Source organism: Dama dama, chromosome 18 (genome assembly GCF_033118175.1).
Source record: "Dama dama isolate Ldn47 chromosome 18, ASM3311817v1, whole genome shotgun sequence".
Lineage (NCBI taxonomy): Eukaryota > Metazoa > Chordata > Mammalia > Artiodactyla > Cervidae > Dama > Dama dama.
The window spans coordinates 30,140,755-30,168,480 of NC_083698.1; the positions used below are offsets into that span (position 1 = coordinate 30,140,755).

General features: G+C 41.8%; 1 protein-coding gene across 2 annotated transcripts; it reads left to right on the forward strand.

Annotated features, from left to right (window-relative positions):
- On the forward strand, positions 1–27,507 carry MALSU1 (mitochondrial assembly of ribosomal large subunit 1). Of its 2 annotated transcripts, none has more exons than XM_061165077.1 (4): positions 1–292; positions 1,481–1,659; positions 25,040–25,121; positions 27,295–27,507. In XM_061165077.1, exons 1-4 carry the CDS (start codon positions 37–39, stop codon positions 27,480–27,482), a joined length of 705 nt encoding a protein of 234 aa, XP_061021060.1. In that variant the 5' UTR covers positions 1–36; the 3' UTR covers positions 27,483–27,507. The 2 variants fall into 2 exon arrangements, with proteins under 2 accessions (XP_061021060.1, XP_061021061.1); XM_061165078.1 differs by lacking the exon at positions 27,295–27,507 and adding an exon at positions 26,968–27,288.
- The last annotated feature ends 219 nt before the right edge of the window (positions 27,508–27,726 follow it).

Genomic DNA, 27,726 nt, shown 5'->3' on the forward strand with positions numbered 1-27,726 from the left:
TTAAGCCCCGCCCTGTGAGTCGACGCAAAGCCGACGATGGGGCCTGGCAGTTTTGTGGCGCTGCGGCTCGGGGCGCTGATGTGCTGCAGGGCCGTTTTCCCCCGCGCTTCGCCCGCGGCTGGTGCCGGGGGTCGGCTTCGGCTGCTGGCCGTGGGAACGCCTACGGCGAGGGCAACACTCAGCAGGGCCTCCCTGGCCTCGGACCGAGCGCGCGGCCTGCACGGCGGGCCAGGCCTGGAGGAGCAGGCGGAGGGGACAGCCGGCGAGGGACTCCCGGAGTCTGGCACCGCAGGCACGGTGATGGAGAGGGGAGGCGGGTCCTGCTGAGTTCTTCTATTTTTCTCGGGGTCACAAAACTTCTACAAAGCAGAAACGGAAGGGCTGCAAAGGTTGTTGGCACCAGCTTTGCATTTCACAGTGAGACCAAGAGATGAACTGAATCAGTCTCCGAAACCCCAGGCGTCCGTCTGAACAGCCACGCCGGACTCTTGGCATTACACCCTCAGCGTCCTCATCTCCCTTCACTCTCTTCCTAGGGTCCCGAGAAATGGACTTGTCAAGAGTGTTGGGGCGTGAGAATTCTGAGGTGGAGCTGGGGGCTGGGGTCTAAAGGGTGCGGTAAGAAGCGCTAATAGGAGATATGGCCAATTTAAGGGCCTCTGACTTGTGTACGTTTTTAGACGCTTGAGAGATGGTAAACAGATCACACCTGTGAAAGTATGAGAGAGAGAGGTTAACATCTAGCGCCTTGGAAGTCAGCTTTAAAGCTTAAGAGAACCGTTAAGTCCAGAAGCTATAATACATCACGGTGACAATCCGAGTATCTAAATCTCCAGAGAGGGGGGAAAAAAAGATTTTCACAGATAACAGTTGTTACATAACCCAAATGGCATTGTAAGAAAAACTTGAGAGTTCAGGATGAGAACTGCTGTTAACTTCTTGCCTTCGGTTTGGTAGCTCTGGGGCCACACATACTTGGCTACGTCTGAGTTTCTCAGATGAAGGTTGTGGGCCGGGTGCTACCCAAGAGCCCTCCCAGTTCCCAGTGCTAGTTCTCTGACCCTTTCTGGCTGGAATTCAGTTTAATATGTCCCAGGGTGTTACCACCTCCCCAAATTGTGCTTCTGTTTCCCTCTCTTTGTGTAGCATTCTCTGCTTGAGCAGTGTTACTTGTTTCCTCAAGTACTGGGACAGAAGCGGTTATTGCTGGTGTATGGTACTACTTGCATTTGCTAATAGGAAAGGATGTGGTGGCTCTCTGTGACCTGAGCACATTCCCAGAAAAGTCGAGCAGTGCTATATGAAGCCAGAGCCCGCGTTCAACTTCCAGGAGGCATGGGCCCTGTTGTTTTACAAAACATTTCAGATCTGAGCACTCTCCCAGAGGAGCAGTTTCGCTGTCAGCGGCCTGCATTTCTGAGTGCACAGCATGTCTGTCTTCACTTAGCCACCTGACACAACCAAATATTTTGCGTTTCAGATCACGCTGGTCCCAAGTTTGACATCGATATGCTGGTTTCACTTCTGAGGCAAGAAAATGCAAGAGACATTTGTGTCATCAAAGTTCCTCCAGAAATGAAATATACAGATTACTTTGTGATTGGTAGTGGCACTTCCACTCGACACTTACATGCCATGGCCTACTACATTGTGAAAATGGTAGGATGCTTTCTTTTTCTTTGAAATCTTTAACTTAATGGAATACTGTCAACGCATCAGACTGAAGAGCAGCACTTGAAAACTAAACCCGTCACAGAGATTATATGAGAAACCCAGAATTGGCACAAGTGTTTTATGTTCTTTGATGGTGAAAAAGTTATAAGGACCAATATCTAGCCTTAGTGGGTCATGCTATTTCATATTCTTGTCTCTGTGTCAAGTAACGTGAGACAGACTAGAATACAGTATTACTGAGGGATTTCTGGAGCAAAACTGTCCAGTTACCCACTAGCCCTATGTGACTATGTAATTATAAATTAAAACTAAAAATTCAGTTCTTCAGCTGTACTAGCCACATTTCAGGTGCTTGGTGGCCACATGTGGCTTATTTGTACTGAACAGCGCAAATATAAAACATTTCTACAGTTGCAGAAAGTTCTGTTGGATAGTGCTGGCCTAGAGTTTAATTTAAATGAAAAGATTTAGTCCTTGTCTTCTGAATTCACAAGTCTAATTGAGGAAAGTAAAGGTAGTTCATTTTCCAACTAGACTGAATAGGAATCAGAATGAGGAAGAAAATATACTTGGACGCTGATTCTGATACCACTCTAGAGGGAAACATACTTCTTTCACCCTGTTGAAAATTAGTCATGGAGGGGACAGTCAAGACCAAAAGAGTACCTGGGATTGCTTTAGAGAAGAGTGGCAAAATAAGGAGACTGAGAACAAAACCCTGGTGCAACAGGGTAGAACAAAGGAAGATTCTTAAAAATGGGGTAGTTGGAGAGGCAAAGAGAACTAGGAGGTCATGGAGGAAAAAGGACCTTAGGGTCTCTGTCAGATATAGTAGTAGAATAGAGTAAGTAAGACTTAGAAGTGACCATTGAACTTGGAGCTGTAAAAAGAATGAGAGATTTTTCAGAGAAAGTTTCTGTGGAAGAGCAAGGGAGGGGAATAGAAATGAGTTTTACAGAAATTTTAGGTGAGAAGGGAGAAAAGGGCCAAGTCAAGAAAGTTTTGTTGTTCTTGTTTATGGGATATAACATGAAACTTAACATTTTAGTCATTTTTAGGTGTGCAGTTAAGTGGCATTAGTTACATTCACATTGTTGTAGGAAGGTTACCTCTATCCATCTCCAGAACATTTTTCATCTTGCAGAAAACTCTGGACGCGTTAAACCAGAACTCCCCATTCTTCCTTCCCCTAGCCTCTGGCAGCACCATTCTGCTTTCCATCTCTGAACTTGACTACACTAATAAGTACCTCCTTTGATAGAATCATACTTTTATTTGCCCTTTTGACTTAGTTCACGTAGCATAATACTTTTCAAGGTTTTTCTGTGTTGTCGGATGTGTTAGAATTTTCTTCTTTTTAAGGCTGGATATTTATTTTAATGTATGTGTATACCATATTGTATCTTATCCACCCAAATGGTGGGCATTTGGGTTGCTTCTACCTTCTGACTGTTGTGAATAATGCTGCTGTAAACATGAGTTCATGTTCCTGCTTTTAATTTCAGAAGTGAAATTGCCAGATCATGGTGATGCTATGTTTAATTTTATGAGGAACTATCATATTCTTTAACATAGTAGCTATACCACTTTATGTTTCCACCAGCAGTTCACAGGTGTTCAGATTTCTCACCACTTGTTATTTTCCGGTTTGTTGATAAATGAGTCTGAAAGTGTGAAAGTGTTAGTTGCTCAGTTGTGTCCAGCTCTTTTTGACCCCGTGGATTGTGGCCCGCCAGGCTCCTCTTTCCATGGGATTCTCCAGGTAAGAATCCTGGAATGGGTTGCCCTTACTTTCTCCAAGGGATCTTCCCTACCCAGGGATCGAACCTGGGTCTCTCGCATTGCAGGCAGATTCTTTACTGTTTGAGACAGTCTAAGGATCATGAAGTAGTACTCCTGATTTTGATTTGCTTTTCCCTGATAATTAGGTTGAGCATCTTTTCACATGGTTATGAGCCCATTTGCAGCACTTGAATACGGTCCTTTGTCCATGTTTTAATTGATTTGTGTGTGTGTGTGTGTGTGTGTGTGTGTGTGTGAAGTTGCGGGAGTTCTCTGCATATTCTGGATATAAACCCTATGTCGTGTATGTGATTTGCAAATATTTTCTCCCATTCTATAGGTCGCTTTGTTACCCTGATAGTGTCTTTTGATGCACAAAAGTTTTTAAATTTTTCTATCCTTGCCTTTGGTCTCATATCCAAGAAATAAATGCCAACTCCAGAATCGTGAGGCTTTCCCCACCATATTTTCTTTATTTTGGCTGTGTTGCATTGCAGGTGGGATCTTAGTCCCCTGACCAGGGATCGAACTCACACCGCTTACGGTGGAAGCTTTGAGTCTTAACCACTGGACTGCCAGGGAAGTCCCTCCACTGTTTTCTTCTCAGGGTTGTATAGTTTTAGGTTTCATGTTGAAATCTTTGGTACATTTTGAATTCGTTTTAGTAGACAGTGTAAGATCTTGCATGTGGGTATCTAGTTTTCCCAACACAGTTTGTTGAAAGGACTGTTGAGTGGACTTGGCACCCTTGTTGAAAAAAACATTTGAACATATGGGCTCTTTATTGAATTGGCCTGTAAGTCTGTCTTGATCACTGTTTTGATTACTGTAGCTGTGTAATAAGTTTTTTCTTTTTCTTAAGTTTTTAAATTAGGAAGCTTGAGATCTTCAACTGTGCTCTTGTCTTTTAAAATTGTTTGTGGCTATTTGGGGTCCCTTTAGATTACATATGCATTTTAGGATAGATATTTCTGTTTCTACAAAAGAAAAAAAGTTGTGGGATTTATAGGGATTGATTGTATTGAATCTGTAGATGGTCTTCACAATATTGTGTTCCAGTTCATGGGTACAGGGTGTCTATTTGTTGATGTCATCTTTGCGGCGTTGTATAGTTTTCAGTGTACAAGTCTTGCTCCTTTGGTTATGTTTATTTCTAAGTATTTTATCCTTTTTTATTCTATTGCAATCGGGATTGTTTTCTTCATTTCCCTTTCAGGTTGCTTATTAAGTATACAGAAACACAACTGATTTGGGGATGTTGATCTCATATCCTGCAACTTTGCTGAATCCATTTTTTCTAACAGGTTTTTTTGGGTGCAGTCTTTACGGTTTTATGGTATAAGATCATGTCATCTGCAAACTGAGATAGTTTTATTTCTTCCTCTCCAGTTTGGTTACTTTTTTCTTTTCCCTTGCTCTAATTGCCATGGCTAGAACTTCCAGTCCTGTGTTGAATAGAAAGCGGCAGAAGTGGGCATTCTTGTCTTGTTCCTGATCTGAGAGGTAAAACTTTCATTTTTTGTGATTGAGTTTGATGATAGCTGATAGCTGTGGGCTTTTCATATGTGGCCTTTATTATCTTGAGATTTTTTTTTTTAATCTTTGTTGAGTTTTTCTCATGAAGGGGTACTGAGTTTTGTTAAATGGTTTTTCTGCATGTATTTGAGATGATTGTATGGTTTTTGTTCTTCATTTTGTTAATATGGTTTATTACATTGATTGACTTTCACGTGGAAACGTCCTTTCCAGAGATAAATCCCATGTGGTCTTGGTGTATTATTCTTTTAATGTGGTGGTGAATTTGGTTTGCTAGTATATTGATCTGCAGTTTTTTTCTTCAACCAGGTAAGCCCCACATATACATATATCCACTCTTTTCTAGGTCATTACAGAGTCTTGTGTAGAGTTCCTGTGCTATAAGTAGGTTGTTGCTGGTTATTTTATAGTACTGTCTGTATGTCAGTCCCAGTCGCCTAATTTATCCCTCTCCCCGTCCCCTTAATGATAATTTCATTTTTCTTTAATTGGGGTGTAATTGCTTTACAATGCTGTGTTGCTTTCTGCTGTACAGCTAAGTGGCTCAGTTATAGGAACACAGCCCATCACCTCCCTCTGAACCTCCGTCCACCCCCTAGGTCACCACAGAGCGCTGAGATGAGCTCCCTGCTCAGGTGGGACATTCCCGCAGGTTCCCACTAGCTAGCTGTTTTACCCATGGTAGTGTACACGTGTCAGTCCCCATCTGCCAGCTCGCCCCACCCCTGCTTCCCCCTCCCCATCCACCGTGTGTGCGCACCTCTCTCCTCCACACCTCCGTCTCTGTTCCCGCCAGCAAATGGGCTCACCTGCATTCCACGTGTGTGCCTTAATACACAGTACTTCTTCCTCTCTCTGACCTCCTGCACTCTGTACCGTAGACTCTAGGTCCGTCCCCATCACGAGTGGTGACCCGGCCTCGCCCCTCTTTGTGACTGAGTGACATCCGTCATGTGTATGTACCACATCTCAGTCTCTTCATCTGTCGCTGAACATCCAGGCTTCTGGGTCCTGGCTGTTGTAAACAGTGCTGCAGTGAACACTGGGGTGCATGAGTCTTTTGAGTTATGGTTTTACCAGGTTATGTGCCCAGTAGTGGAATTGCTGGGTCACACGGTAGTTCTAGTTTTAGTTTTTCAAGGAATTTCCATACTGTTCTCCAGAGTAGCTGTGTCAACTTAAATTCCCACCAACAGTGCAAGAAGGTACACTTTTCTCCACACCCTCTTAGACATTTAATGCTTGTAGATTTTTTGATGATGGCCATTCGGAAGTGTGAGGTGATGCCTCATTGTAAGTTTGACTTGCGTTTCTCTAATAATGAGTGATGTTGAGCATCTCTTCGTGTGTTTGTTGGCCATCTGTATGTTTTCTTTGGAGAAATGTCTGGTTAGGTCTTCTGCCATTTTTTGTTTGGGTTTTTTTTTTTTTTTTTTTTTTCATATTGAACTGCATGAGCTACTTGTTTACTTGGGAGATTAACCCTTTGTCACTTGTGTCCTTTGCAAATATTTTCTCCCATTCCGAAGGTTCTCTTTCTGTCTTGTTTATGGTTTCCTTTGCTGTGCAAAAGCTTTTAAGTTTAATTAGTCCCATGTGTCTTCTGTTTTTCTTTTCATTTTCATTAATCTAGAAGATGGATCAAAAAAGATCTTGGCTATAATTTATTTAAAGTAGTGTTCTGCATAGGTTTTCTTTTCTTTTCTTTTTTTTCAGTTGGAGTATAATTGCTTTATTGTGTTGTGTTAGTTTCTGCTATCCAAAAAAGAGACTCAGCTCTACATGTGACTGTATCTCCTTCCTCCTGAGCCTCCATGCCACCTCTCTAGGTCACCACAGAGCACGGAGCTAAGTTCCCTGTGCTCTCAGCAACTTCCCAGTAGCTATCGGCTTTACATGGGGTAATGTATATATTTCAGTGCTACTCTCTCAGTTCATCTCACTGTGATGAATTGTGTCCCCATCCCCCACTGTGTTCACAAGTCTTTTCTCTATATCCGTGTCTGTATTCCTGCCCTGCAAATAGGTTCATTGGTGCCATATTTCTGGATTCTAATTAGGATATTTATTTTTCTCTGTCTGACTTATTCACTCTGTATGAGAGGCTCTAGATACAGTTCAACTGACTCAGTTCCTTCCTTTTTATGGCTCAGTAATATTCCATTGTATGTATGTACCACCTCTTCCTATTCCATTCATCTGTTGTTGGACATCTAGATTGCTTCCATGACTGTCGTAAATAGTACAGCATTGAACATTGGGGTGCATATGTGTTTTTTTTTTATTTTGGTTTTCTCAGGTTATATGCCCAGTAAGGGATTCCTAGGGCAAATAGTAGTTCTGTTTTTAGATTTTTTCATCAGTAATGATCTTCTGTTTATTTTTTAATGGGCGTGGTGGTGGTGGTGGTTTAGTCACTAAGTTGTGTCCGACTCTTGCGACCCCATGGACTGTAGCCCACCAGGCTCCTCTGTTCATCGGATTTTCCAGGCAAGAATACTGGAGTGGATTGCCATTTCCTTTTCCAGGGGATCTTCCCGACCCCAGAATTGAACCCAGGTCTCTGGCATTGCAGGCAAATTCTTTACCAACTGAGCTATGAGGGTTTAATTGCTTTAAAATGATATGTTAATTTATTCTGTCCAACAGTGAATCACCTGTATATACATATATCCCGTCTGTTTGGGCCTCCCTCCCACCCCAGCCCCTCTCCATCCCTCTGGGTAATCACAAAGCAGTGAACTGAACTCCCAGTGCTATGAGCAACTACCCACTAGCTAGCTGTTTTACACATGGCAGTGTATTTATGCAATTCTACCCTCCCAATTGGTCTTACTCTCCCTGTCCCATGTGTCCATACCTCCATTCTCTCCTTCTGCAACTCTATTCATGACCTGCATATAAGTTCAACTGTATCATTTTTCTAGATTCCATGTATATGCGTTAATATATGAGACTCGTTTTTCTCTTTCTGAGTTCACTCTGTATGAAAGGTTGTTGCTGAACCATGAAAGACGCTGGATTTCTTGGCCTCTGGAGGAGAATTCTATCCGGGGCCAGTGATGAGGCTTGATCACTCAGAGTTTTTGTGTAATAAAGTTTTATTAAAGTATAAAAGAGATAGAGAAAGCTTCTGACATAGACGTCAGAAGGGGGCAGAAAGAGTGCCCCCCCTGCTAGTCTTTAGCTGGATATTATACAGCTACTAGCAAGCTTTTAATTATAGAAAGGAGATGTCTCAAACTCAGAGTGGCACCAGGCCACTCACCCATAACATGCATTTTGAGATAACATTGGCACCAGATAAGTCATCCCAGGTCATAAAACGATTGACATGAATCTTGAAGAAAGGCAGGTTTCCAAGTAAATACTTAGTTTTATTAACATAGATTAGGAGAACAATGTATGAGTAAAACATACAGGTTTAAGTCCATTCTGAGTCTTAGGTAGAACTGACTTGAAGACAGTGTCTAGGGTAAATATGTAGTTCATTAACATAGCTTAAAACATTTCCATAAGAAAAATGCTTTGGTTAGCTCAAGGTTTGAGAAAAATTAAGTTCAGGTGGAACCAGGTGTTGTCATGGCAACACAGAATTTTAAAAGAAAACTCTTTAAATTTGAATAGAGAAGGGGAAAAAGTATAACACGAGTAGTTTGTTTCCTCCTGCTGCTTAACAGAGAGAAAAAATGTCTGACACTTACAGCCTATTTCTTCCATTTGGAGACCCCTGGCCTTCCTGCCTGTTACCCTCTAAGAGTCAAGGACCATCCACAGCACAACAAATGACCCAGTTTCTTTCCATTTTATGGCTGAATAATATTCCAATGTATGTATGTATTACATCTTAATCCATTCATCTGTTGCCAGACATCTAGGTTACTTCCATATCCTGGCTTTTGTAAATAGTGCTGCGGTGAACATTGGGCACCATGTGTCTTTTTTAAAAACAGTTTTATTTATTTATTTATTTTTGGCTCAACTGGGTCTTTTTTGCTGCGTGAGCTTTTCTCTAGTTGTGGTGACTCTCTAGTTGGGGTGCATGGACTTCTCAGTGCCTTGGCTCTAGGGCCTGTGGGCTTCGAGCCTCAGTGGTTGCAGCATGTGATGTGGGCCCAGCAGTTGTGGTTCCCGGGCCCCAGAGCACAGGCTCAATTGTTCGGTGCACGGGCTTAGTCACGATGAAGTACCTGATATCCTTCCAGACCAGGGATGGAACCCATGTCTCCCGCAGTGTCAGGCAGATTCTTTACCACTGAGCCACCAGGGAAGCCTCATGTGTCTTTTAGTTTTTTTTCCCCCATGATTAATGATCTTTTCTTTTTTAATTGGAATATAATTGCTTTACATTTTATGTAAGTTTCTGCTCACCAACAAAGTGGTGTCATTCAACAAAGTGAATCACTTGTGTATATACATATATTCTCTCCCTTTCGGCCTCCCTCACACTACCATTTCCCTCATCCCACCACGCCGCTAGGCCATCACAAAGCACTGAGCTGAACTTCCCGTGCCTTCTGTCAGCGACCCTCTAGCTACCTGTTTTACCTATGGCAGTGTGTATATGGCAGTGCTAGTCTTCCTGTGCGTCCCACCCTCCCCATCCCCTGTGTCCACAGGTTTGGGTACTACTTCTGTGACTTTATTCCTGCCTGCATATAGGTTCATCTGTACCATTATCTGTACAAATATTAATATACACTTTTGTTATTTTGTTTCTGACTTCACCCTGTATGACAGACTCAGGGTCCGTCCATGCCGCTACAGATGACCTAATTATCTTCCTTTTTATGGCTGAGTAATATTCCCTTGTGTATATATACATACCACATCTTTATCCATTCATCTGTGGATGGGCATTTAGGTTGCTTCCATGTCCTGGCTATGGTGTATACTGTTGCAGTGAACACTGTGATGTGTGTGTCTTCTTGAATTATGGTTTTCTCTGAGTATATGCCCAGTAGTGGGGTCACTGGGTTATGTGATAGTTCTGTTTTTAGTTTTGTTTCATGAATAATGGTCTTTTTTTAAAATTTATTTTTAATTGGAGTAAAATTGGTTTACACTGTTATGTAGTTTCTTTTGTACAACAGTATGAATAAGTTATAAGTATACATATATCCCTTCCCTCCCACCCCCCGCCCCAGCCATATGGGTCATCACAGAGCATCGAGCTGAATTTCCTGTGCTACACCGCAGCTTCCCACTACTTAGGTATTTTATTTATTTATTTTTTTTAATATTGTGAACCATGACTCATTACACATTTTATTCAAAGCTTAATTAATAAATATTTCTTCTTGCTAAGACAGCTTTTATTGTCACTGGGTGCTACTGATTTTTGAGAAATAGAGCCGCTCCACACTGAATCCACTGGTCTTGGTTGCCCCCACACGGAATGTTGATATTGATCACCACTCGATCCCTTTCAGCACTTGTGTAAACAGGCAAAGATATGCACTCATCAGGGTAATACGGACCATATGCAGCCTGTGGAATCCAGCCCATAAAACAAGGGAGAACTGACGATACACTAGAAGAATCATGCTCATTTTCAGAAAGTCGATTTCCATCAAAACTGCATCCTTCCAGCAGTAAGCCACTGATGTGCCTCAACTAGTGTAGATGTTAATAGCTCAGTTGTGCCAGACTCTTTGCGACCCCATGGACTTCAACCCACCAGGCTCCTCTGTCCATGGGATTTTCCAGGCAAGAATGCTGGAGTGGGTTGCCATTTCCTTCACCATACTTCCGTATTTTATACATGGTGATGTTTATGTGGCAATACTACTCTACCGATTTGTTTCACACTCCCCATCCCTTGGGTTCACGTGTCCACTCTCTACTTCTGCTGCTTTATTTCTGCCCTGCAGAAAGGATCATCTGTACCATTGCTCTGCATGTCGTATCCGTGTGTTAGTATGTGGTATTTGTTTTTATGACTGGTCCATCTGCATCACTACAAATGACCCAATATTGTTCCTTTTTATGGCAGAATAATACTCCATTGTGTACATATATGTATACACACACACACACACACACACACCCCAGGCAGAATAATACTCCATTGTGTACATATATGTACACACACACACACACACACACACACACACACACACACACACACACACACCCCACATCTTTTTTGGGGATGATTATCTATTTTTAAATGAAACAAAGATGAATATTCTTAATGGTAAAAGGTACTATTCACAAAGAAGATAGACATCATAAACCATTAGACACCGAATAACAAACAAAAATACATAAAGCAAAAATCAGAAGAAAATAGAAGCGAAAAGAAAAAATATATAGTCATAGTGAGATGTATTAACATTTCTCTGAGAGTATTTTATCAAGTGCAGGAAAAATAAGAATAAAGGCATTTTGAATGATGTCATTAATAATTTAAAATATAATAGATTTCTATTTATATGAATTTGTATTAATCTTATATCCTACACAAATATATTTAAAATTTTGTATCTCATACATTGTTATTAGATGTCCATAGGACATTTAGAAAAACTGGCAAAAAGAAAAACAGTACTAAATTTCAAAGAGTAGAATTCTTTTTTTCTTGTGATTCAGTTAAACATATATTATTTTTGAAATTATTTTCCATTTCAGGTGATTACAAGATATTGATTATAGTTCTGTGTGCTGTATAGTGAACCTTTGTTACTTTTTGGATATCTTTTTTTTTTTTTTTAATTAAAAATCTAGCATTCTATACTAAGTCAAACAAGTGGAATCAAAATGTAGATTTTGATTTGATAAATTTTTTAGTTAGGCAAAACTTGTAAGTTTTCTAAAATATATATAGTTATACATATTATCTATATATATGTATACAAGGGCTTTTTTTCTATGCTTGATAAAGCCTTGAGAAAGAACATCCAAATAAAAGAGATGGAGAAGGTGGAAAACAAACTAAATGAAATGGGATCAGTGAAAATGAAATAGAAAAAATGAAATAAATTGGATAAAAGATCCTCATATAGTCCAGTTGTTTTTAAACATGGCTGCTCATTAGAAACGTATGGAACTCTGACCAAAATACAGCAATACCTGGGTATTTGTATTTTTCAAAAAATTCCAAGGTAAGTTTGATGTGCATTTGGATTTTAAAAAGTGATTATAAGGTTTTCTACTAAATGGTTGTTTTGGTGATATAGAATTCTGTTCTTTTTCTGTTAATCAGTCATGATACACTGAAGTGAGTAATAGTTACATAATCACAATATTGAAAGATGTTTATCAGTTTTCACAACCAATAGCCAGACAAAAAATAAAAGGTAATTGCAAACCATAATGGGAGCATGATTAACCTAACAGTATAGAATAATTACATACACTTTGGGGGGTCAGGTGGAGTGATGTGGTGAGTGGAAGTGCATTATGCACATGCTTCCATCTGCTCAGTCTCTGTCGTTGGTTGGTGCGTTTAATCCATTTACATTTAGGGTAATTATCGATATGTATGATCCTATTACTGTTTTCTTAATTGTTCTGGGTTTATTTTCTGTAGGTACGTCTTTTCCTTCTCTTGTTTTCTGCCCAGAGAAGTGGTGCTGAATTCCCTTTACTTTTGCTTGTCTGGAAAGCTTTGGATTTCTCCATCAAATCTGATTGAGTGTCTTGCTGGATAGAGTATTCTTGATTGAGATTCTTCCCTTTCCTCACTTTCAGTATATCCTGCCATTCCCTTCTGGCTTGTAGAATTTCTATTGAGAAATCAGCTGATAGACTGATGGGAGTTCCATTGTATGTTGTCGTCTTTCCCTCGTTGCTTTTAATATTTTATCTCTGTCTTTAATTTTTGTCAGTTTGATTACTGTGTGTCTTGGTGCGTTCCTCCTTGGGTTTATCCTGCCTGGGACTCTCTCTGCTTCCTGGGCTTGGTTGACTATCTCCTTTCCCATGTTAGGGAAGTTTTCAGCTATTACCTCTTCAAGTATCTTCTCAGGTCCTTTCTCTTCCTTCTGGGACCCCTTTAATGCTAATGTTGGTGTGTTTAATGTTATCCCAGAGGTCTCTTAGGTTGTCTTCATTTCTTTTCATTCTTTTTTCTATATTCTCTTCTGTGGCAGTGATTTCTGCATTCTATCCTCCAGGTCATTTATCTGTTCTTCTGCCTCAGTTTTTCTGTTAGTGATTCCTTCTAGTGTATTATTCATCTCTTGTTTGTTTGTGCTTTAGTTCTTGTAAGCCTTGGTAAACATTTCTTGCATCTTCTCAGTCATTGCCTCCATTCTTTTTCTGATGTCCTGAGTCATCTTTGCTATCATTATTCTGAACTCTTTTTCTGTAAGGTGGCCTACCTCCACTTAATTTAGTTGTTTTTTTTGGGGGGGGGGGTTGTCTTGTTCTTTTATCTGGGACGTAACTTTCTGCTTTTTCATCATGATTAACTTTCTGTAATGTAGTTTTTGTTTTAGTTGCTGTAGAACTGCGATTCTTCTTGCTTCTTCTGTCTGCCCTCTGGTGAAAGGGGCCAGGCTTGTGTAAGCTTCCTGGTGGGAGGGACCGTGGTGGGGAAAAGCTGGGTCTTGCTCTGGTGGGCAGGGCCTTGCTCTGATCCAACTATCTCCTAGTGGATGGGGTTGCACTCTCCCTGATACCTTTTTGGCCTGAGGCGCCCCAGCCCTGAGGTCTGTGGACTCTGGTAGGGTTAATGGTGACCCCCAAGAGGGTTTATTATTCCAGGGGGGACCTTCCCAGACAGCTGCTGCCAGTGCCCCCGTCCCTGTGATGAGCCCCTGCCAACCCACGCCTCCACAGGAGACCCTAGCAGGTAGTTTTGGTTCAGTCTGCTGTGGGTCACTGCTCCTTTACTCTGAGTCTTGGTTCACACAAGGTTTTCTTTGCGCTTCCTAAGACTGGAGTCTCTTTCCCCGCCTAGTCCTGCGGAAGTCTTTTAATTGAATCCCTTTGGCTTACCAGTGAAATTACCTGGGGATTCCCAGGCCCTCTGTCGGATGCCCAGGCTGGGAAGCCTGACGTGTTTTAGAACCCTCACAATAGTGGGAGAACTTCTTGGTATTATTGTTCTCCAGTTTGTGGGTTATGCATCTGGCAGGTATGGGATTTTATTTTATCTTGTTGGACTCTGTCCTACCGTCTTGCTGTGGCGGTGTCTTTGTCTTTGGACATGGGTTATCTTTTTCTGGTAGATTCCAGTGTCCTCCTGTCGATGGTTGTTCAACAGCTAGTTGTGATTTTGGTGCTCTCGCAGGAGGAGATGAGTGCACGTCCTTCTACTCCACCATCTTGAATCCGAAGCCTACCACACCTTCTTAAGCCATTCATCTGTTTATGGACCTCTAGGTCGCTTCCATACCCTGGGTTTTGTAAATAGTCCTACATTGAGCATTGGGGTCACTGTGTCTTGTTGAATTATGGTCTTCTTATATGCCCAGTAGTGGGATTGCTGGGTCATATGATAGTTCTGTTTTTAGGGGATTTTTTTTTTTTTCATGAAAAGTGGTATTTTATTTAATTTTTAAAATATATTTTAGTTGGAGTAGAATTGTTTTGTTGGTTTTTTTGTGTTAGTTGTGTTGTGTTAGTAGATTGTTGTGTTAGTTTTCGATGTATGGCACTCTGAATGACTTACAAATATACATATATTGCCTCGAGTGTCCCACCCATCCCATTGCTGAGTCCCTCGCCTCTGCGTCATCATAGAACTTGAAGCAGAGCTATCTGTTTTACACATGGCAGTGTGTATATGTCAACGCTAGTCTCCCAAATCATCCCACCTTTGCCTTTCTCCTTGTCTACATGTCCCTTCTCTATGTCTGCCTCGCTATTCCTGCCCAGCAAATAAGTTCATCTGTACCATTTTTCTATATTACTTATATATGTGTTAATACACGATACTTGTTTTTCTCACTTCATTCTGTATGACAAACTCTGGGTCCATCCATGTCACTGCACATGCCCGTTTTGTTCCTTTCTATGGCTGAGTAACACACCATTGTGTGGGCTTCCCTGGTAGCTCAGTTGGTAAAGAAACTGCCCGCAGTGCAGGAGACCCGGGTTCAATCCCTAGGTCCAGAAGATCCCCTGGAGAAGGAAATGGCAACCCACTCCAGTGTTCTTGCCTGGAGAATCCCATGGAGAGAGGAGCCTGGTGGGCTACAGCCCATGGGGTCACAGAGGTGGACACGACCTAGTGACTAAACCACCACCACCAATACACCATTGTATGTACGTACCACATTTCTTAATCCATTTATCTGTGGGTGGACATCTAGATTGCATCCATGTCCTGGACATTGTAAATACTGCTGCACTGAACATTGGGGTGCATGTGTCTTTTTGAATTACAGTTTTCTTAGGATACATGCCCAGTGAGGGATTCCTAGAGCATACGGTACTTCTATTTTTGGTTAGTTTTATTTGTCCAGCATTATTGGTCTTTTAAAAATTCTTTTGAGTTTATTTTAAAATTGGACTACAATTGCTTTACATCGTTGTGTTATTTTTTGCTGTCCAACAGAGTGAATCAGGTGTGTGTATACATATATACCCTACCTGGTGCCTTTTTCCCACTGCCACCCCCTCCATCCCACCCCTTTAGGTCATCACAAGGCAGTGAGCTGAAGTGCTGTATAGCAGCCTCCCACACATGTCACTGTATATGTGACAACGCTACTCTCCTTAATTGGACGTACCCATCCCTTTCCACGTGTCCATGTGACGTTCTCCACTTAAGCAGATCCATTCATGACCTGTATGTAAGTTCATCTGTATCATTTTTTAGATTCCATACACATGTGTTAATATATGATACCTGATTTCTGAGTTACTTCACTCCGTGTGACAGACCCTAAGTCCATCCACAGCAAACTACAGGTTACCCAGTTTCCTTCCTTTGGGGGCTGAGTAATACTCCATTATATGAATCTACCACATCTTCTTAACCATTTGTGGATGGACGTTTAGGTTGCTTCCATGTCCCGACCGTTGTGAATAGTGCTGCAGTGAACATAGCAGTGCGTGTCTTTCTGAGTTGTGGTTTTCTCTGGGTATATACACATCAGTGGGATTGCTGGGTCATAGTACAATTCTGTTTTTAGGTTTTTTCTTTCCATGAATAATGGTTTTCTATTTTTTTAAATTTATTTTTAATTGGAGTAAACTTGATTTTGAGTGTTATTTTCTGCTGTAAAACAATGTGAATGAATTATACACATATCCCCTTCCTCTTGAGCCTCCCTTCCACACAACCCTTTCCCCATCCTGCCATTCTGGGATATCACTGAACATTGAGCTGCGCTCCCTCTGCTTACAACTGCTTCCCTCCATGTATTTTACACGTGGTAGTGTATATGGCAATGCTGCCCTTTTGTTTGTCCCACCTTCCCCTTCCCTGTGTCTGCATATTTGTTCTCTGCTTCTGCCTCTCTCTTTTTCCCCCGCAGATAGGTTCATCTGTTTCAGTTTTCTAGATTCCATATATTTGTGTTAATATGTGATACTTGATTTTCCTTTCTGACTGACTTCACTCTGTTTGAGAGTCTAGTCCTACATCACTACAAGTAGCACAGTTCTGTTCCTTTTAATGGCTGAGTAGTAGTCCATTGCATGCGTCCCACATCTTTATCCATTTACTGTGGGTAGACCTTTAGGTTGCTTCCGTTTCCTGACTTTTGTAATTAGTTCTGCAGTGAGCGTTGGGATGCCTGTGCCTTGCTGAATGATGGTTTTCTCAGGGTATATACCAGTAGTGGATTGCTGTGATATAGCAGTTCCATTTTTAATCTTTTTTTAAGATTAGTGATCTTTCGTTTCTTTAATCTACATGTTAACTGGAGTATAATTGCTTTACAATATTGTGTTAGTTTCTGCTGTTCAAAATAAAAAGAATCAGCTGTTTGTATACATCTATTCCTTTTGTGAGCCTCCCTGCACCCCAGCCCACGTTGTCCCACTGTTATCGTCACAGAACACCAAGCTGAGCTCCCCGTGGTACACAGCAGCGCCCACCGGCTATCTGTTGATATTTCACACGGGCCGTGTGTGTATGGCGAAGCTCCTCTCCCCGGGCGTCCTCTCTTTCCCTTCCCTCGTGTCCATATGTCCGTTCTCTACTTCTGTGTGTCTGTTCCTGCCTTGCAAGTCATTTCATCTGTACCATTTTTCTAGATTCCATATATTTGTGATAATATATCATATTCGTTTTTCTCTTTGAGTTTTATCTGTATGACAGAGTCAGGGACCATCCACAGCTCTACAAATAGCCCAGTTTCATTCCTTTTTATGGCTGAATAATGTTCCATTGTATGTATGTACCACATCTTCTTAATTCATTCATCTGTGGATGGACATCTAGGTTTCTTCCATGTCCTGGATATTGTAAATAGTACTGCATTGAACATTGGGGTGTATATGCCCTTTTGAATTATTGTTTTCTCAGATTTTATGCCCAGAAATGTGATTACTGGGGCTTATGTTAGTTCTTTTTAATTTCTTTTTAAGATTACTGACCTTTTTTCAGTTTTTTTAATTTGAATTTCTAACTGACTCTAATTGATTTAGAATGTTTTGTTAGTTTATATTGTCCACCAGAGTGATCAGCTATATTTATACATAATCCCCTCCATTTGTGATTTCCTCCCACCCCTCTAGGAAATCACAAAGCACCAAGCTGAGGTCTCTAGCTCTACAGCAACTTCCCACTTACTAGGTGTTTTTCACATGGCAGTGTATATATGCAAGGCTGCTCTCTCCATTGTTCTTACCCTCCCCTTCATGCCTGTCCAAATGTCTGTTCTCTACTTTTGCAACTCTTTTCATGACCTGCATATATGTTTATATGTCTAATTTTTCTAGATTCTATATATGTGTTAATATGTTAATATACAGTATTTGGTTTTCCGACTTATTACTTCACTCTGTACAACAGACTCTAGTTCCATCCATATCTTTTAATGACCCAATTTCCTTCCTATTTATGGCTGAGTAATATTCCATTGTATATATGTACCACATCTTCTCAACCATTTATCTGTGGATGGACATTTAAGCCGCGTCCTCGTCCTGGCGTTTGTGAATAGTGCTGCAGTGAACATTGCGGTGCGTGTGTCTTTTTCAGTTACGGTTTTCTCTGGGTGTATACACAGTGCAATTACCGATTCATGTGAAAGTTCTGTTTTTAGTTTTTTTTCATGAATAATGGTTGTTTTTTAAAACTTTATATTTAATTGGCATATAATGGATTCCCAGTGCTGTGGCCGTTTCTGCTCTACAGCAGTGTGAAGGAAATATAAGTATACATATGGCCCCTCCCTCCTGAGCCTCCCTCCCACCCCCCAAATCACACCCATCTGTCTTCACAGAGCATGGAGCGGAGCGCCCTGCGCTATAGAGCAGCTCCCAGGAGCCATGTATTTCACGGATGGTAGTGTATGCATGGCAATGCCACTCCACCAGTTCATCCCCCCTTGCCCTTCCCCCATGTCCACATGTTTGTTCTCTGCTTCTGCATCTCTGGTTTTGCCCTGCAGATAGGTTCACCTGTACCAGTTTTCTAGATTCCGTGTATATGTGTTAATATATGGTATTTGATTTTCTGGTCTGACTTACTTTACTCTGTCTGTCATATGACAGACTCTAGGTGCACCCATATTGCTACTTTCTGGCTAAATAATATTTCATTGTATTTTCCATATCTTATCCACTCATCTGTGGATGGAGATTTAGGTTGCTTATATATCCTGGCTGTTGTAAACAGTGCTGCAGTAAACATTTGGGTGTGTATATATCTTGGTGAATTATGGTTTTCTCATCCCCACTAGTGGGATTGCTGGGGCAGACAGAATTAACAGTATGAAATTTTAATTTTATTAACATACAGTATTAACTTCTAATTTTTTAGGATTATTAATCTGTTATTTATTGCTTTAAATTTATTTTTAATTAGAGTATAATTGCTTTACACTATTGTTTGTGCCGTCCAACAGAGTTAGCTATATGTATACAAATATCGTCTCCTTTGCATTTCCCTCCCACTGCTATTTCCTCTCGTCCCACCCTCTGCGTTCTTTATTCATTCATCTGTGGACACACATGTAGATACCTTCTGTGTCTTGACTTTGTAAGTAGTGCTGCAGTGAACATAAGGGTGCATGTGTCTTTTTGGATTATCATTCTCAGAGTATATCCCCAAGAGTGGAATCTCTGAGTCATGTGCTAATTCTGCTTCCCTCATAGCTCAGTTGGTAAAGAATCTGCCTGCAGTGCAGGAGACCCAGGTTTGATTCGTGGGTCGGGAAGATCCCCTGGAGAAGGAAATGGCAACCCACTCCAGTATTCTTGCCTGGAGAATCCCCATGGACAGAGGAGCCCGGGATTGCAAAGAGTTGGACACAACTTAGAGACTAAACCAAGTGATATTTCTATTTTTAGTTTTCTTTTTCACAATTAATGATCATTTTTAATAAATTTATTTTTAATGGGAATATAATTGCTTTACAATATTGTGTTAGTTTCTGCTGTCCCAGAAAGAGAATCAGCTGCATATATCCCCCTTTTCTGAGCCTCCCGCCACTCCACCCACCCAGTCCCACTTCTGCAGGTCGTCACAGAGCACCGCTCTGAGCTCCCTGTCCCTACAGCAGCTTCCCACTAGCTCGCTGCTTTATACACGGCCGTGTGTGTATGTCAGCGCTGCTACTGCTGCTGCTGCTAAGTCGCTTCAGTTGTGTCCGACCCTGTGCGACCCCACAGACGGCAGCCCACCAGGCTCCGCTGTCCCTGGGATTCTCCAGGCAAGAACACTGGAGTGGGTTGCCATTTCCTTCTCTAATGCGTGAAAGTGAAAAGTGAAAGTGAAGTCGGTCAGTCGTGTCCAGCTCTTAGCGACCCCATGGACTGCAGCCTACCAGGCTCCTCCATCTGTGGGATTTTCCAGGCAAGAGTACTGGAGTGGGGTGCCATTGCCTTCTCCACTGACTCAATTTGTCTCAGGCTCCTCTTTACCCATGTCCACACGTCTCTCTCTATTTCTGCGGCCCTATTCATGTCCTGCAGATAGGTTCATCTGTACCATTTTTCTAGCTTCTATACATGTGTATTGATATATGGTATTTGATCCTCTTTCTGACGTACTTCACTCTGTATGACAGATCTCAGTACATACACATACAAATGACCCAGTTTAGTTCCTTTTCTCTCTGAATCATGTTCCATTGCATATGTCTGTACCACATCTTATTATCCATTTATCTGTGGGCGGGCATTGAGTTGTTTCCATGTCCTGGCTATTGTAAATAGTGCTGCAGTGAACATGTGGTGGTGTGTCTTTTTGAATTTTGGTTTTCTTTATGGTTATACCCAGCGGTGTGATTGCTGGGCTGTATAACTCTTTTTTGTGGTGAATAATGGTGATCAGAATGTTCGGTTTACATTGTTGTGTTTCCGCTATACAGCACTGTGAGTGAGTTATAAGTATACACACATACCCTCCGTCCCCAGCCTCCCTCCCACGCTGGCCTTTCCCCGTCCTGCCCCTCTGGGTCACCACAGAACACGAGCTGAGCTCTCCACGCTACGCGGCAGCCTCTCACTAGCTGTGTGTTTTACATACAGAGGTGTATATATGGCACCCCTCTTCCCGACTCATCCCTCCCTCCTCTTCGCCCGCTTGTTCTCCACTTCTGCTTATCTGTTTTTGCTTTGTAAATCAGTTCATCTATACCATTTTTCTAGATTCCATGTGTTACTATACTGTATTTTTCTTTCTGACTAAAGTCACTCTGTATGATAGACTCTAAGTCGGTATCACTAGAAATGACCCAGTTAAATATTTTTATGCTGAGCAGTGTTCTTCATCTCACCCTCCCCTTTCCCTGTGTTCACATGTCTTCTCTACTCCTGTCCAAATAAGTTCATTTGTACCATTTTCCTGGATTCCATATATGTATGTTACTGTGTGATGTTTGTTTTCCTGATTTATTGCTGTGACACTCTACCCATGCAGATTTACTGCAGACGGCCCAAGTTCATTGTTTCATGGTTCGGTGGTACCCCTCTGTATACATGCGCCACGTTGTCTTTATCCAGAGGTTGCTTCCATCTCCTGGCTGTTGTAAATAGTGCTAAAAAGAACACTTAGATGGGTGTTTAATGTTGATTATGGTTTTTCAGAGTATATACCCAGTAGTGCAACTGCTGGGTTATATGTTAGTTGCATTTGTCATTTTTTTTTCAAGATTACTGATCTTTTACTTTTTAAATTCATTTTTATTTGAAGTGAAATTGCTCTACAATGTTGTTAGCTCTTCTGTCCAACAAAGTGACTCCCCTATGTATATATACAGCCCTCCCCCGTGCCGCTCCTCTGGGTCATCACGGAGCGCTGAGCCGAGCTTCCTGTGCTGTGCGGGAACCTCCTGGTAGCTGTTTACACATGGCAGTGTGTATGTGACAGTGCTACTCTCTCCGTTGGCCCCATCCTCCTTTTCTCTTGTGTCCACATGTCTGTTCTCTGCTTCTGCATCTGTTTTTGCCCTGCAAATAGGTTCATCTGTCTCAGTTTTCAGATTCCATGTATGTGTGTTAATATATGACACCTGATTTTCTCTTTTTTACTTCTCTCTGTAAGACAGACTCTAGGCCCATCCTGTCACCGCAGATAGCACAATTTCATTGCTTTTATTGTTAAAAATACTCTATCGTTTCCAACTATTCCAAATTTTCAACATCTTATCCATCCATCTATGGATGGACATTTAGGTACGTCCCACGTCTTGGCTTTTGTAAATGGTGCTGCAGTGAACACTGGGGTGCATGTGTCTTCTTGATTTATCATTTTCTCAGGGTATATCCCTAATAACGGGATTTCTGAATCATATGATATTTCTATTTTTGGTTTTCTTTTTCATGATAAATGACCTTTTAAAATTTATTTTTAATTGGAGTATATATGCTTTACAATATTGTAAAGCTGACCCAGAAGGAGAGTCATCTATGTGTGTACACATATCCCGTTTTTGAGCCTCCCTCCCGTCCCACCCCCGAGGTAACCACAGCACCGTGCTGAGCTCCCCGCCAGCGCTTTTACACGTGGCGGTGTGTGTGTTAGTACTGCCTCCCAGTCTGTCCCCTGCTCCTTCCCTTGTGTCCACACGTCCATTCTCTGCTTCTGTGCCTCTGTTTTTACCTTGTAAATAGGTTCACCTGTACCATTGTTCTAGATTCCATGTATATGTGCTAAGATATGATACTCATTTTTCTCTTTCCTACTTACATCACTCTGACGCTCCAGTTCCATCCATGTCACTATAAGTGACTCAATTTTGTCCACTTTATTAGTGAGTAATATTACTTTGTATATATGTACCACACTGTCTTACCCATTCATCTCTGGATGGGCATTAAGGTTGCTTGTGTCTTGTTGAATTATGGTTTCTCAGATTACATTCCCAGTAGTGGGATTGCTGGGTTGTGCGGTAGTACCATGTTTAATTTTTCTTTATTATGGACCCTTTTACAATTACATTTTTTAATTGAACTATAATTGCTTTTCAATATTGTGTTAGTTTCTGCTGTCCAGCAGAGTGAATCAGCTGTATGTTTACATATATCCTCTCCCTTGATGCCTCCCTGCGACCACCACCCCATCTGTCCCCCCTGCTAGTCATCACAGAGCACCAGGCAAGCTCCGCGCTGCGCAGCGGCTTCCCACAGCTCCCTGTTGACACGTGGTAGTCTGTGTGTGGCAGCAGTACGCTCCCAGTTCATCTCAGCCTCCTCTCTCCCCATGTCCACACGTCCCTTCTCTCCTTCTGCGACTGTCACATCCTGCATATAGGTTCTTCTGTACCATTTCTCTAGATTCTATGCATATGTGTTAATATACTATATTTGACTCTTTCTGACCTACTTCACTCTGTATGACAGATTCTCAGTACATCGACATCGCTACAAATGACCCAGTTTAGTTTATCACTGAATGATATTCCATTGTATGTAAGGACCACATCTTATTATCCATTCATCTGTGGATAAAAATCTAGTTGCTTCCATGTCCTGGCTGTTGTAAATAGTGCTGCCGTGAACAGTGGGGTGTGTGTGTCCTTGAATTGCTGTTTTCTCTAGGTGGTGTGAGATCCATCCTGTGTTGTGATTGCTGGGTCATATGATAGTTTTTTTCCCCCCGTAGATAATGGTGATCAGAGAATATTTTACATTGTTGTGTTAGTTTCTGTGAACGAGTTGTAAGTGTACATGTGTCCTCTCCAGCCTCCCCCCCCCTCCCCCCCCGCCCCGTGCACACCTTCCCCATCACCCCTCTGGGCCACTGCAGAACATGAGCTGAGCTGTCTGTATTTTACACAGGCCAGTATATATTAACAATTCTGCTCTCTCAGTTCATCCCACCCTCCTCTGTGCCTGTGTCCACCTGTCGTTCTCTACTTCTGCTTATGTTTTTGCCCTGGAAGTCAGTTCATCTGTACCATTTTTCCAGATTCCATATTTTATGTCTTCCCTGGTGATTCAGTTCGTAGAGTTCGCCTTCAATGAAGGAGACCTGGATTCAGTCCCCGGGTCGGGAAGATCCCCTGAAGGAAATGACAACCCACTCCAGTACTCTTGCCTGGAGAATCCCATGGACAGAGGAGCCTGGTGGGCTACAGTCCATGGGGTCACAGAGTCGGATGCGATTGAGTGACTAACACTTTGACTAGAAATAGCCCAGTTTTGTTCCTTTTTATGGCTGAGTTATGTTATTCATCCCATCCTCCCCTCTCCCTGCGTCCACATGTCTTTTCTGCACGTCTGCTTTTCTATTCCTGTCCTGCAAATAGGTTCATCTGTACCATTTTCATAGATTTCATGTATATGTTATTTTTCTGATCATTGCTGTGTGACACTCTAGTCTATCCACATTTACTAAAATGACCCAAGTTCATTTTTTTTATGGTTCAGTGATATTCCATCGTATACATGTACCACATCTTCTTTATCCATAGGTTGCTTCTATCTCCTGGCTATTTATTGTAAATAGTGCTGCCATGAACATTTGAGTGGGTTTTTCTTGTTGATTACAGTTTTCTCAGGGTATAGACCCAGAATTAGGATTGCTGGGTTACACATCTAATTGTTTTCAAGATTACTGATCTTCTGTTTTAAAATTCATTTTTATTTGGAGTATAATTGCTTTAGTGTTGTTAGCGCCTCTGTCCAACAAAGTGACACCCCTATGTGTGTACATGTAGCCCCTCCGACCACCACTTCCCCATCCCACGCCTCTAGGACATCAGAAAACACCAGACTCTGCTCCCCCCTGCTGTGTGGCCACTTCCTGCTAGCTGTCTGTTCACACATGGCAGTTTGTATATGGCGGTGCTACTGTCCCAATCCGTTTTAGCCTTCTGTTTCCCTGCATCCACCTATTTGTTCTCTACATCTGCTGCTTTATCCTTGCCCTGCAAATAGGCTCATCTGTACCTTTTTTCTATATAATATAAAATATTAACATTAATATATGATGTTTTTCTCTTCCTGTTTTCACTCTATTAACAGATTCTGGGTTCATCCACATCACTACAAATGACCCAGTTTCGTTCCTTTTTATGGCTGAGTAGTATTCTATTGTATATATGTACTACATCTCATCCATTTGTCTGTGGGTGGACACACAGGTTGCTTTCATCTCCTGGGTATTGTAAATAGTGCTGTATTCAATATGGGGTGCATATGAATAGCCTGAGCCCTGAAACAGGAAGAAGCATCTGTCTCCCCTGAGGGTGAAGGGAAGCTGTGATGGACAGAAGGAAGTTGGTGAGAACTGGATATTGAATTTAGGCTTGTCTACCTCAGAGGCACTTTGATTGCCTATCAAAATGGTTTGGGCTTCAGGAGAGAGCTGTAGGATGTGGGTAGGATTTAAGGGGGGAGCTGTTATTAAGGGGTTTGGCATAGCTGTGAGGAATGAATAAGCATGTTCCCAAGTAAGTCCAAGACTCCTCAGTAAGAACAGACTTCCCCCAACCTCTTCCCCTTTAACATGTCACCTGGCTTTTTACAGTACAAACACCTGAAATGTAAAAGTGAGCCTCACGTAAAGATTGAAGGGCAGGACACTGATGACTGGCTCTGTGTGGACTTCGGTAAGTTACTTTAGCACATTCTACAGGTAAATAATTGATAATGCACTAATCGCAAACTATGTTCAGTTGTGAAAGGATCAAGGTCTGGATGTTTTTCCGCAAAAAGTTTTTGATAGTTGTTTGAAGTTCTCTTTGGTTTTAACCCACTCACTCGGTCTTTTTCCCATCTGAAATCCTCATCTCACCTAGTGTGTATTAAGTAGCCACACAGGTCAGAAAGCTGATGGAGAACAGGATGAATAACATCAGAGAGATCCCCAGTGGCGGTAGAAGGCTCCTTGGTGTGCATAGAACCTTGGCCTTAAGTAACTCCCATAAGTTGAAGGGCGTTCTAGGCACAGGGAATGATAAGAAAAGCAGACTGGAATTCTGAGAAGACCTAACAGATTTGAAAATTAATATATACATAGTTTCAAAGTAACTCCCCAGAATGTACTTAATACAAAGGTAAAAACAGTACCTGTAGAACTGTGCAGGCTCTGAAATCTTGTGAGCTGAAAGAGTTATTCAGGGGTTGATAAAACAGTTTGTTCCTCAGCAAGAGCAGTAGCAACATCAAGCAGCATTTTTGTACCAGGTTCCCCGAACAGCACAGCACCGGATGGCACCTGCCCACGGAATTCAGAGAGATGAACCCAGAGATTAGTGCGCCCCTATCTTTTGTGTGGGCAGGAAGCAGGTCTGCAGTTACTCTGGGAGAAAACAACAGGGTTTCTCAGCCATGTCACTGTTAGCACTTTGGGCGGGGAGGATTACTCTGCGTTGTAGGAGGTTTGGCAGCATCCTTTCTCCTCTCTGCACCCTGTAAAGGTGACAATTAAAAATGTCCTGACGGATGCTCACTATTAGAGGGATGCAGCTCAAAACTACAATGAGCTATCACCTCACACAGGTCAGAATGGCCATCAAAAAGTCTACGAACAATAAATGCTGGAGAAGGTGTGGAGAAAAGGGAATGCTTTTGCACTGTTGGTGGGAATGTAAATTGATACAGCCACTATGGAAGATGGTATGGAGATTCCTTAAAAAACTAGGACTAAAACCACCATATGACCCAGTAATCCCACTCCTAAGCATATACTCTAAGGAAGCCAAAATTAAAAAGACACGTGTTTCCCATTGTTCATTGCAGCACCATTTATACTAGCTGAACATGGAAGCAGCCTAGATGTCCATCAACAGATGAAAGGATAAAGAAGTTGTGATACATATACACAGTGAAGTATTAGCCATAAAAAAGAATGCCTTAAAGTCAGTTCTAATGAGGTGGATGAACCTAGAACCTATTATACAGAGTGAAGTGAGTCGGAGTGAGAAAGATAAATCTCTTATTCTAATGCATATATATGGAATCTAGGAAAATGGTACTGAAGAATTTCCTTACAGGGCAGCAGTGGAGAAACAGACATAGAGAACAGACTTGTGGACGTGGGGAGAGGGGAGGAGAGGGGGAGAGGCATGGAAAGAGTGACGCGGAAACTTGCATCACCACAAGTGAAATAGAGAGCAGTGGGGATGTGCCGTGTGGCTCAGGAAACTCAGACGAGCTCTGTGTCAACCTAGAGGCGTGGGGGGGACGGTGGGGACGTTCAAAAGGGGGGAGATGTGTGTACCTACGGCTGAATCATGTTGAGGTGTGACAGAAAACAAACTTCTGTAAAGCAGTTACCCTTCAATAAAAAAATAGGTGAAATTAAAAAAATAAATTAAAAAAATGTCCCTGATTGAGAACCACTGTTGTAAGGAAACTTTCCCTTTGTTCCGGAAGGAGACAGTATTTTTAAGAATATTTGCCAGCATCCTCAAAAGTACAGTCGAGGATAAAACTCTGTTGTTTTGCTCACAGGCTGTGCAGAATTACAGTACTTCTGGATTGTCTACCAGGCGAAACCTGATAGCCCCACCTCTGGTTGTGTAGGTTATCCACAAGCAGTGTTACATACTGACGTTATATAGCATGTGTCTGATGCACTGAGAGAAGCGCAGCATCACTTCTGCAGTGTTTTTGCTAGATGGTGTCCACAATTTACATTTCTAGTAAGTTCTCAGGTAATGCTGATCTGGGGTTCACACTTTGAGAACCACTGCTCTAACTGTCACAGATTTGTGACATCAGAAGGATGAAAGTAAATGAACTGCTTCTTCACTTATGATTTTTATCTGTCCTTGGTAGGCAGCATGGTGATTCATTTGATGCTTCCAGAAACCAGAGAAACCTATGAATTAGAAAAATTATGGACCCTACGTTCTTACGATGACCAGTTAGCTCAGATAGCACCTGAGACCTTACCTGAAGACTTCATTCTTGGAATAGAAGATGACACTTCATCTCTGACTCCTGTGGAGTTTAAATATGAATAAAATGAGCTGCTTTAGTCATTTCAAATTTGGATTGAGTCACTTCTTTTAACCTAGTTGGTTGTTATGAAAACAGGTATTCTCTTTGGGTTCTAATCCTGACACATGGAAATTGTAGGTAAGTGAGCTCATTTTCATACCACGAATCGTTACATTCAAATTAAATATATTGTCTTTATTTTTGAGACTCCAGCAGATCACCTAGAAGTTGCATTGGCCCCTGTGTTTCACTTGAACTGTCTGCTCA